Raw genomic sequence first — 12,750 nt, 5'->3', positions numbered from 1 at the left:
AAGGTGGGGTCGGGGGGGGGGGGGGGGGATCATCGATCGCTGCGGCACGAAACAAAGCCACGTCGGGGTTGTTTCATTACCCCCTCCCCCCCCCCCCCCCCCCACCCCCCCCCCCCCCCCCCCCTGCGTGGTTCATACATTTTTCCAAGTTGTCGGTGGGAGCGAGATGTCTAAAGTGTCGGAAAAGTTCCGCGAAAAGCGCCGTCAGTACTGAAGGCCTGCGTGTCCAGCTGACACCGTGTCCGTCTGGAGGCGTGTGCGACCGCCGGGAAGAGGCGGAGACGCGGGCCGCTGACGGCCACGTCCGATAGATCAAGCTCTGGGGGGCGGGGAGGGGGGGCCGTTGTCCCTCGCTGGGACATCACAATCACAACAGATTATATGAGGGAGGGGGCGGGCGGTGTTGTAGATGGGGGGGGGTGGGGGGGGGGGGAGACCTCAGCCGCACTGTATCGACTTCCTCCCCCAATCTCTCCGCTCCGTATTGGCACTTCTGACATCATCCCCTTGAGGTATCGAGTTCCTCTCGGCCGCCGCGGCTTTTTACACCGAGCGCCGGCCGCGGCGCGATTCGACCGTCCCGACGTCAGGGGGTTTTATTAAAAGGAACGCCGGTGTCGGAATCACTACGCCGCCCGCGTCTTGAGGAGGCTGCGCGTGTGCGTGTGCGTGTGCGTGTGCGTGTGTGTGTGTGTGTGTGTGTGTGTGTTCGATTCCCACCTGTGGTCCTATGCTACATGCCAGTCCCTAAGTTCTCAAAACCACTCTCCGGCCCCTCTTCACAAAATAAATGCCTCATCAAAGATAACAAAACAACATAGAGAGAGGCAAATTTACTGTTAGTATTGTAGTATAGTATTGTCTTACTGTAAAGTATACGCCTTGCACCGAACGCTATGATGATGCAATGCACCTCCATTGATCCAATTATATACATTATACTCTGGACTGGGTCTATTGGCACCAGTTTCCATTCTTTCCGTTGCTCTTTAAAAAGGCAGGACCTCATATATATTTAGGAGCGCCTTTTCATTAATCTCCCCAATCTGGGGACAAAACGCTCGATGGGGATTCTGCGAGGATTAACTTTGTGCTGAAAATGTCATTTAAATCCTCGGTTAAGTTAATTTCCCTCTTGGTTAATTAGCGTCTGAGTGCGACCTTTCGCATTGACAGGTCCAACTCTATCTGGGAAGTCAAGGTTAGGGCCCCGCCCTGACAGAGTGATTGATTAGTGATTAGTGATTAGGAGGGGGGAGAGAAAAGGTAGCGGTGTCTGGGAAACTTTGTGCCGGTGTTGGTCACAGGGGGCTGAAAGTTGTTTTTCTTTGAGGGCCTGCATATTGTATGTGTTGCAATAGACAACCACGTCACAATATGTGATTTAGCTAAATAATGTAGTGCTTTCAAAGATAAATTAGATTAAATTTCATTACAACAACATAAGCGGCATTGAGGGTGAATAAGCACGGAATCTTCTCTGCACGCACAATATTATCCCTATTATCAATATCGCTTCTGATAATAGCGATATTTTTAATCCAGATATTAACGGAGCAGGTTCGATATCTGATCGTTAGGAATCCAGCCAAAGGCAGGGGATGTATTCCTTGAAGCTCCGCCTCCCAGATCCGCGAACTCGATTAATTTATTCTTGTTAATTGGCAGACGCCAGAAAGACTCATATAACAACCAATCAGAACACACTCGGTGGTATTGGAGTACTCTCTATAGCGCAACAGAAACCGTCTCTAGTGAGCAACCGACTGCTATGAGACACGTGTTGGAATCATGTGGAGACTGTGTTTATAAAAATCCACAACATGCAGCAAAATAATGAATGAAAGATATCTGGGACCTCTCGTTGTCTCCAACCTCAGCTCAACCCCAGACCACAGCTTCCGTCCACGGAGGGTATGAATAACTAACGCAGTGCTCACCTTATTCTTGGCCGAGGACGTGTTCAGGACACTCCTGGTCTCCTTGCCTGTATAGATCACCAACCCGATCACCGTACCTGCCAAGGACACACACACATACACATGTAAGTAATGCTGCTCATTAACCAGACCACACACACACACAGAAACAAACACACATACAGAGACACACACACTAACATACATACACAACTCATAGACAGACACACACACGCTAAAATACATACATTCACAAACTGAGAAAGACGCACACACACACACAAAGAAGAATGCCGACACATACACACACATACACATGTAAGTAATGCTGCTCATTAACCAGACCACACACAGAAACAAACACACATACAGAGACACACACACTAACATATACACAACTCATACACACACACGCTAAAATACATACATACACAAACTGACAAAGGCGCACACACACGCACAAAGAAGAATGCCGACACATAGACAAGCAGTCAGTGACAAGACACACCAAATCACCAACACACACACACACACACACACACACACACACACACACACACACACACCACACACACAATAGTCTCTCGACCCGACAGAGAGAGGCGTGGGTGTTTATAAGTTTAGTCTGGCAGACCTTCAGCCACGCTACAGCAGCTCATGAGGACCAATCGATGCGTCCATTCATTAGCGGAGGCGTTATTACACAGCTTTAATGAGTCATAAATATTAGATGGGCTTAATGGGAGAGGAAGGGACACTAATAATCCTAAACACCGGCCCCCCCGGCCCCCCGCCGTGTCAGCGTGGGTTTACCCTGAACGACGAGCGGGAGACGGAGAGCGCATGGGAGAGATAAGACGAGGGAGGGAGGGGGAGGGGGGAGAGAGAGAGAGACAGAGAGGGGAGGGAGCAACCCGTGGTTGTGGGAATGGATGTGAACATTAATTAGTCGTGATTCTGTGAGACATTAAAACACCATGTGATGAATGGAGGGATTCCCAGCATGCACCAGCGGCTCCCGTTTGATGGGGACGGAGAGAGAAAGACAGAGAGACAGTGAGAGATAGAGAACGTGAGACAGAGAGAGAGACCCACAGACAGGGGAGGAAAGAAGCAGAGGGTGAGAGAGAGACGGGGAGACCGATCGCGAGACAGAGAAAGAAACAGAATAAAAGAGAGAAAGAGGGTGATAAAGAGTGAAAGAGGCCGAATGAGAAAGATGGAGACAGAGGGTGAAAGACAGAGACAAATAAGAGAGAATGGACATGTGGTGATGATGATGGTGATGGTGATGGTGATGATGCAGCAGCAGCCACTCTGTGGATCCACTCTGAAGGCTATCGGGTGTCAAGCCAGAGCTGAGCTGAGCTTCAGCACAGATGATGTCAGGGCTAGGTGTGTGTGTGTGTGTGTGTGTGTGTGTGTGTGTGTGTGGAGCTATGCATATGTTTGTGTGTATTAGTATGTGGCTGTGAGTGCAGATGTGTGTGTATGGTATGTCAGTATGTGTGTGTTTGAGACAGTGTGTGTTTGTGTGGATGGGGTGTTTGAGACAGTGTGTGTTTGTGTGGATGGGTGTTTGAGACAGTGTGTGTTTGTGTGGATGGGTGTGTGAGACAGTGTGTGTATGTGTAAGCATTTGACTGTGTGTGTGTGTGTGTGTGTGTGTGTGTGTGTGTGTGTGTGTGTGTGTGTGTGTGTGTGTGTGTGTGTGTGTGTGTGTGTGTGTGTGTGTGTGTGTGTGTGTGTGTGTGTGTGTGTGGTCAAGGTCAGGCCAGAGAGCAGAGGGCCACCGCAGATCAATGGCGGCCATCGCCAGGAGAACGACAAACACTCTCAACTGACATTCCTACGGGAAATCACTCTGCGTAAGTGAGGAGGGATTACGTCAGCGGCCTCACCGCAGAGAGACGCTTCGGACCACCGTGCGCAAGTGTCTATGTGCTGGGAAAATGAAGCGAAGGGTTATGGATGCAGACCTCGATTATGATCACCACAATCCAATTATAACCCTCAAAGTATAGCTTTTCGTTTTCTTTGTGACAAGAGAGAAGGGATGTTATGACATTGTAGGTTTGGTTTTTTTGTTCATATTCATCGCAAGAACACAGATCCTTTGAGGGAGTGAGTTCTCAAATCTTAAATTAAGCTCCAAAATGCTTTGAAACCAAGTGATAAGAACAGAGAAACAATACTGTGATGTTATTCTCTTCTTCTATGGTTTTAAAAAACAGAGGACGTTTTGAGGCCCGACTCAGACCGTCTTTCGCGATTCACACCGCGCTTCCCGCGAAAGGTTTTCCACCGAGGTCCGTTGACACCGCGCTGTTTCAACAGGCGAACGCTCAAGCAGCGTTGCAGCGGATCTCCGACCACGTCCTCGTACACACAGCTCCACACCACGCCCACGTCGGGACCGAGGAGACTCACCAGAGGCCACCACGGTGCTGGCCCACAGCGTGTTCTCTATGTTGAGACTCTCGTGGATCTGGGGGTCAGAGTCCTCCTGAGGGGGGGGGGAGGGGGTAGATAACACGTTAAGAGTTCAACATCTGACTCGGCTTCACCTCCCACTGCCTCATTCTGCAATGCTAGAATGATGTCCTTTAAATGCTGCAATGCGAGTTTTTAATTGATATTTGTTTGTTATTGTTATTTTTGTGTACTTGTACACAAAATGTGTTTACTTGTATTATGTAAGCAACATTTGTGTTTAGTTGTGCTTCATTTTATGGTGTAGAGTGTCATTATGGATTTAGAAAAGCACCTTATGAATAAAATCTGCTATTATGAATTACATTTGTTTAGAAAAAATATGTTCTGTAGTACAGTAAGATTGTAAAAAACTAATCACATGTAAAAAGCACAAACACACACGTCGGTAACCATGGCAACGCAAAGCAGTTAAACCAGGGAGATACAGATGACAGTTAGTCAGTTATCCAATCAATACATTTGTTTGACATACAGTAGGCTGCATGCCCTCAAGGCCGGCACACAATCAGGGCAAAATTAATATCCAACTCATATCCGATCAATAAAACCTTCCTGGTGAAAATGACACAGGACTCCCTGTTCGATTTGTTTCCCATGATTCCTTGCGACTAAACCGTGGATAGGACAATATGAAGCTATCATTATAAAGGACACTGCATGTGTGAACCCACAGACACTAATGGTTCCTTGATTGACCATATTTTTCTAATACACTAAAGGTCACTGGTCGTATGGATTCATAATTATAGTTAGCTCTGTGTTGACCAACTGACTGCAACCGGTTTGACTGGATTTGTTGAGTCTTGTTTGTATTTGTTCAGGATTGTTTGCATTGTTTAGTCACAGAAACAGAGCATTCCGCAATATTCTGTTTTGGTTGCAATAATAATCAATTCTGTATTTTTTTATACAGCCAACATGTTAGAAAGAAGTTTAAGTTTTAAATTAATATGAGTCTAGTATTTCGGTATTGGCATTGAATTGCAGGTATTTAATCACAGGTATTGGAGTTTAATTACAGGTATTTTAATTGAATCGAAGGAATCAAACCAAATGTATTGGTATTGGTAGAATTATTGAAAGAATAGCTCAACATAAGCCATAACCGCTGCCACAACAGACTTTGTCACAACAGTGCAAAAAAACGTCCTTTAACCTTCACTTCCATTGTTTCCGATGTCCCCGTTAAGTGATTCTGAGAGGGAGAGAGCCAGAGCCAGCCAGAGAGTTAAACAGTCCCTGGGGGGGCCTCTCATTTCATATCTCTCCATCCCTCCTCTCTTTTTAAAGACACAGATGCAGAGAACAGCGATAAGTACGTCAGATCCCGTTTCAGCTCAAGTTCCCGGCGTGATATAATAATTATGATACCCAAGCAGCCACATCCTGTCAATACAAACTAGAGAGAGGAGCATTAAGGGGAGGTTTAGTCTTGGGTACCGCGGTGCCAATATGCTACAGCAGAACTTCTGTGCGTTATATGGCTCAGAGCCTGGGCCGGAAACCAAACTCATCAAGGGGAGGAGTTACACCTCGTTTCCTGTTTTGTTTGAGGTATTGTAGCAAAAATAACTAATTTGCACGAGCGGAGCGGCTTTCAGAAGGGATGCTAAAAAAGTGTACTTTTTTTTTTTTTACTAATGCTGGCGAGTATGGGTTCTTCAATTACGTGCTTACAAAATCCCTGCGGCAGCAACATGATCTGGTCGAAACAAATATGTGGCCAAGAAAGTGAAATGCCCGGTTCAGATCCAGCACACCAATAAGGGGTCAATGTGAGACGATGGTGAAGGGTACGGCAGGTCCCAGGACGGCCTACCGAGACTGACGAGGACATCCAGGTCGTTACCAGGGGAACCGAGGGGTGCCCCTGGTAACGAACAAACAAACATAATGTATATGTGAGAGAGAGAGAGAGAGAGAGAGAGAGAGAGAGAGAGAGAGAGAGAGAGAGAATAAATGCATTGAGAGAAGAGAGAGAATGATTTGTAGATTGAGAGTAAGACAGAGAGGAAAAACACAGTTGGAGAAAGGAAGAGAGGAGAGGGGATTGAAAAAGAGGTAAAAAAGGGAAAAAAAAAAAGGGAGAGAGTCCGAGAGACAGAGAGCGAAAATAAGAGAGAGGGGAAGGAAAGAGAGCGAGGAGAGAGCGAGAGAGAGGGTGAGAGCGAGAGAAAGGAAGCCCTTATCAAAGGTAAGTTCATTTGCTGTGGGAACCTTTTTTCCCTCCCCCCCTCCCTCCCTCTCCATCCTGCTGGGCCTAAAAGCACACGTTATGCAAAGGAAGGCCGCAGAGGATGAATGAGCGCAGGAAGTGCCTGTTCACTAAGCCTGGTGTGTGGCCAAGAGTGAAGACGGACCACAAAGGCCTCCTTTGTGCCGGCCCGTCATCTCCCTGGGCGCTGCACTAATCTGCTATTAATAAAAAAAAAAAAAAAGCATTACGGAGCAGCGGAAGGGACGGAGAGGGAGAGCGGCAAAAAAATAATAGGAGGATGGGGGGGGGGGGGGCGGGGGTGGGGGGGGGGGGTCCCCGGAGTAATAGGAGGCATGGCTGTAATACAAACACACACACACACACACGTGCGCGCGTACATGTGCACGCGCAAACACACACAAGTCGCCTTTGTTGCAGTGAGAGGACGCGGTAATGGAGATAAGCATCAAGTCATGTCAATCCAATTCCTGCACAAGATCTGGGTTTGTTGTTTAATGGCTCATAAACAAGTCAGCGGGGCTTTTGCCCGTACCCGGGTGAAGTTTCCCTCGAAGCTGTGGATGTCCAGCTGGGGCTTCTGGGCGTGCACGAAGGCCCGGATGGAGAACAGGTCCTGGAGCAGGAGATGGAGGAGGAGGAGGAGGTGGAGAGGTGATGGAGGAGACGGGACAGGAGATTAGGTGTTGGTTACGGATCAATCACACAATGCAGAATTCAAAATGAAATCTGACATAAATGTTTTTTTTTATCTCTTCTGTAAAAGCATTGAATTGACAGGACCTCCGGTATAGCTAGTGTTTTTTCTCTGCCCACTAAATACCAAACATTTCTTTGCACCATATTTCACATTTTATATCAACACCATCTTTGCTACTTTAGCTTTTTCATCCACAACCATAACTATGCGTGTGCTTAACCATATAGATGACCCTTGCCTTGCCTTCGTCGAACCGTTTGACCGTGTTCGACCGCTCATTTGACGACCAAACACTCAGACTTTGACAAAAAACCAGCGTGCCGCACTGAATAAACGTAAACGTATTCATTATGAAACAGATAGCGGGTCGTTCTGAGGGATTCATACTGGCTGTTGAAACAGCAGAGCATCTCCAAAGGACTCTTCTGCTGATACCTTTAAGATATGTCACAATGTTGTGTAGATTTACAGACATCGAAGACGCTCAGCGCACATTTGAAGCGCCTCGAGGATGAGATAAGGGGGCGCGGATAAGACAGAGTATAGATTACCGATGAGGAATGTATACCGCTTCAACGCCAGATAAGAGACGCGAGATTCGAGTATAGAGTTTAGATAAGAGTCGACGAATCAGAGTATAGAGTTGAGATAAGACATGATAGAGTACAGGCTCCGACCATAACGAAGAGAGCGTGCCACACAGAAAATACAAAACTGCAATTTAAGTTAAAAACCGCCTTCAATCAAAACCTCATTTCGGTCTCACTTGAACAATCACATCATCCCATTAGGCATTCGATGACACGGAAGCTCACTACAAACTGTCAGTTATTCAGGCAAGATAACCGAAAGTTGTGCCTTGTGTCGATAAGTGTTACCTGGGTGAGAAGGAGAGATCCTGTTCCTCAGAGAGATTACAGTGGCACTTAGTTGTGACCCCAGTTGTGACCCAGTACGGTCCCTCACGTCGGAGGCCTGACAGCTGAAGCCTCGGCGTCGACGGCTGGGTCAAACTGCTGGATTAGATTTAGCTCAGTGCGTGGACGCGCAGAGGCCTGCTATTTCTTGTATTTATTTACACGACATAACGTGCCACCAACATGACACCCAAAAGGGCTTTCCTTTGACACCGAACGGAAGACGAGCATTCCTTCAGAAACCTTACACGCGGCCGCTACGGCTCGATGACTCGATGAAAGTTTAATCGTCTGATCACATTAAGTACGGAAGACGGACCGACACGAAATCAAACTGAAATCTCAAGTGTTCAGTATCTGGTCCGGGCTACGACGCAAACCGCCGGTCAGGATTCTCGCGACTGTCGTCGTCGTCACCGGGGACTTTCCATGACGGCCACGAAGATGACTTGTCCTTAAGTGTAAGTGAACCGCCGGGTCCAAGAGGATTACCTTCTCCGGGACTCTGATACCAACATCAACCGCTGAAAGGACGGAGCTCCATAAAACCCACACACACCTCGCCGCCGGTGTCCCTTCGCCACGACGTCAAAGACTATACCAAAAGGTTGTTTAGGGTGGAACGTTTCAAAATATGTCTGATTTTATTAACCGTGACAAAATGGTCAATGTTGATCTTGATGATCTTGTAAGACATATAACCACATTTAAAGAAAGGCTGTGGGTTCACCGTCCTCCTGTGTGTGTGTGTTGTTGTGTGTGTGTGTGTTATGTTTGTGTGTGTTTGTTATGTTTGTGTGTTTGTTATGTGTGTGTGTGTGTTAGGTTTGAGTGTGTTGTTATGCGTGTGTGTGTGTGTGTGTGTCGTGTGTGTGTGTGTGTGTGTGTGTGTGTGTGTGTGTGTGTGTGTGTGTGTGTGTGTGTGTGTTGTTGTGTGTGTGTGTTGTACGTACCCCCACTGCAGCCAACCTCTGCGTGCAGACGACCGCTATCTTGAGCTTCCAGTCCGTCTCTCCGTCCAGCTGGTCGGTCCTGATGAAGCAGGACCCTGGGGAGTCGCCATGGACACATGATTACTGTCAAGGCCTATGGAGGACTAGCGCTGTACATGATGAGCATAATAGCAACACAATCATAATAATCACCTATTCATAACAATCCCTCGTCACTCCATCTAACACATAACCACTAATAATACCAGCTATCATATGCCAAAAAAAATTATGAAACTAAATGTAAACGTAACAAATATTAGAAAAGGCATTTTTTATGCATAACTATAAAAAAGTTATGCTTGAATCATCACAATACACACACCCACACACACAAACGCAAAAATAAAAAAACGACACATATCAAGTGTATAAAATCAAATGGACATAAGTAGTGATCTGGCACCAGCTGAAGCGCTGCTGTAAGGGAATAGGGGGGGGTGGGGGCACCCACGAGACGTGCGGGCGACCCCAGTGGACAAGGGTGACCTGCATAGGGTTAATATTCTATATGGAGGCTGACGGGTAGGAGCGGCCATTTTGAAAGGGAGGGTGGGAAAGGGTAGCTGTAGGACGCTCCCGCGGGGGTTAAGTGCGGGGGGAAAACATTATCGCATTGGGACGTTGACATTAATCCCTGCATCCTGCCGTCACACAGCTGGCTGACACGAGCCAGTGCTGTGTGAGGGACACTACTGTACGGGTGGGCTCTGTGTGTGTGTGTGTGTGTGTGTGTGTGTGTGTGTGTGTGTGTGTGTGTGTGTGTGTGTGTGTGTGTGTGTGTGTGTGTGTGTGTGTGTGTGTGTGTGTGTGTGTGTGTGTGTGTGTGCGTGTGCGTGAGCATATGAGAAAGAGGGAGCGAGAGAGAGAGAGAGGGTGAGTGAGATACTGAATCTGTGTGTATTTGCGTGGGTGTATTTGCGTGCCCTTGAGAGATAGAGAAAGTGAGTGAGTGAGTGAGTGAGTGAGTGAGTGAGTGAGTGAGTGAGTGAGTGAGTGAGTGAGTGAGTGAGTGAGTGAGTGAGTCTATGTGTATTTCAGTGTACGTGGGTCTGCATGCCCTTGCACGCGTGGGTGTGACGTCTGTGTGTGTATATTTGAGTATCATCTTTGCATGTATGTGTGTATGTATGTGTGTGCGTGTGTACGTGTGTGTGAGCGTGTGTGTATGTGTTTGCGTGTGTACGTGTGTATGCGTGTACGTGTGTGTCTGTGAGCGTGTGGCATTAAGACATCCACAGCTCACGGTGAGACCTATTGGCACATGGGAGACGGATGTGCAGGGAACCATCCCTCCCGGTGTCCCCAAGCTGAGAGCCCCAACCTGGGCAGCCTCATCGATCCCCCCCCCCCCCCTAACCCCTGGTCATCATCAGTCAGGATAGAGTGGTGGGGGGGGGGGGGGGGGGGGGGGGAGGCTGTACGCATCACACAATGTCATCATAAGGTGCGGCCATTTGATGGGAGGAAGGTGGATGGAATCGGTTGTTGGGCATTGGTTGTTTTGTAAATTAGGTTTTGTACAATTATCAGATTGAAAAGTACAGAATTTGTGTTGCATAGTAGATGCTGAACATGAATATTGTGCATGCTGTTATTTATATTGTTGGAAGGAATGACGCATTAACACCAACATGTTCACGGAAAGACAGGCATAGACAGATTAATAATTATCATACGTAGAAAGAACAGTTATCATTTCTAACGGTATTTGTATTTCTATTTATTAAACTTTATAGTAACTAAACTGAACCTCTACAAACCCTTGAAAATGAGTAACGTCAGTTCATTTCTGCACCCACCGTTTTTCTCCGATGTTCTCAGGAAGATCATATCGGCGGGAATTCTCTGATTCTAGATCGGAAAACGAAAAAAATAAGAGAAATCATTGAAATCAACCGATGAGCACGGCAGACAGAAGGTGACAGACAGTTATATCGGAGGCCGGCCTCCATAATTAAACGAGGCCAACACTTTGGCCAGGGAGCAGAAGCAGAGGACACCGTCTCAACCCTGTGTTCCGACAGGTTGTCATGGAAATTCAACTATTCCACTCACTCCATGCCAACCGATACTCTCATTTCACTGAGGTGGCCCTGAAAGATGACTAGTCTAGACAGCTCAGACTAGATTCTGCTCTGATTATGAGGATGCCTGCACTGGGGGTGATTTAGTGATGACCCTACCGGTACGCAAGAGTATCGACTGAATAACCACCAATAATTAATTAATCAATTTATACATGAACAAATGCAGGCTATTCCTGGAGTAAGCGGAAATAGTTCCCTGTTGAAGTATGTATAGTATATTTTTACTGCACTATATTTTTATGTTTCGAGTAGGACTGTTTAACCAGAAAATGGATCATAGATCGCAGGCTCTCTATACCGGGCTGGGTGATGTCTACGATGTCTGACAGCGGGGACAACAGACATGACTTATCATCATACAAATCTCTAGGGTATCATCCACCAATTAAATGTCATGTGACGCTCACCTTCTCAACGATGATCATGTCCCCCACCTGGATGTCCGAGCTCTTCACCTGAACTTTACCTGGAAGAGGAGGAGGAGGAGGAGGAGGAGGAGGAGGAGGAGGAGGAGAGGGGAGGGCATAATGGAAAAAGAGAAAATGTACGCATTACAATCGACCATCGACAAACAACTCTCCCGGTCGCATAAAAGACAGACAACGATCTCCGTGAGATGTGTTGTGTATGTTGCTCTTTACTAGTGGAATAAAACACAACGTATTGATCCCGGCGGTCAGGACAATGCAGGCGACTTTAAAAAAGAAGGCAGAAAAAAATTGCAACTGCCTTCTTTCTTTTTTTTTTTCTTCCATTTCTGCGAGATTGATTACCTCTGCGGACGCGAACCCCACACCCTCTTGTTTTGCTCTCAGGTCTGACAGATAGACAAACACAACAGCCAAGAGGTTCAGCCTCAATTATATCCACTCAATAACCCTCCATGTCCCCTCTGCTCTCCTCTCACACACACACACACACTCACACACATTGAAACACACATACACACACCCCACACATGCGTGGCCCCCAAAACACACAACCCCGTACATACACTGAAACACGCTCGCACACACAGCCAACTACGTACACACTGAAACACAAACACACACACACGTATGCACATACACTGAAACACACAACCACGCATACACTTACACACACGCACCCTCCTCACACAAAAGCACGCAACCCCCGCCACACACAACCCTCATACACACGTACACAATGAAACACACACACACACACACACACACACACACACACACACACACACACACACACACACACACACACACACACACACACACAGTTAAAGGAGAGGGGGTATGGAGGTGGCGAGCCCGTGCTACAGTCACAGATATCCCACGGGGGACTCTGGTACACGTCCTGAGAGGGGGCCGAGCTCAGATCAGACAGTCTTGAGAAACTGGAGACGAACAGGAGAAGAAGATGAAGAAGAAGAAGAAGAAGAAGAAGAA

General features: G+C 47.2%; 1 protein-coding gene across 5 annotated transcripts in view; it reads right to left on the bottom strand.

Annotated features, from left to right (window-relative positions):
• Nucleotides 1-12,750, bottom strand: part of atp9b (ATPase phospholipid transporting 9B) — a 51,679-nt gene that overhangs the window by 28,904 nt on the left and 10,025 nt on the right. For all 5 annotated transcript variants that reach the window (XM_060043151.1, XM_060043152.1, XM_060043154.1 and 2 more), the window contains exons 6-11: nt 11,737-11,795; nt 11,042-11,093; nt 9,201-9,295; nt 7,166-7,246; nt 4,350-4,425; nt 1,941-2,017 (exon numbers count right to left, since the gene is read on the bottom strand). In XM_060043151.1, the coding sequence (XP_059899134.1) occupies nt 1,941-2,017; nt 4,350-4,425; nt 7,166-7,246; nt 9,201-9,295; nt 11,042-11,093; nt 11,737-11,795 (440 nt within the window). The remainder of the gene's footprint in view (nt 1-1,940; nt 2,018-4,349; nt 4,426-7,165; nt 7,247-9,200; nt 9,296-11,041; nt 11,094-11,736; nt 11,796-12,750) is intronic.

Source organism: Gadus macrocephalus, chromosome 22 (genome assembly GCF_031168955.1).
Source record: "Gadus macrocephalus chromosome 22, ASM3116895v1".
Classification (NCBI taxonomy): Eukaryota; Metazoa; Chordata; class Actinopteri; order Gadiformes; family Gadidae; genus Gadus; species Gadus macrocephalus.
The sequence above is the reverse complement of the archived record's forward strand: the minus strand, read 5'-3'. Positions and strand labels throughout refer to the sequence as shown.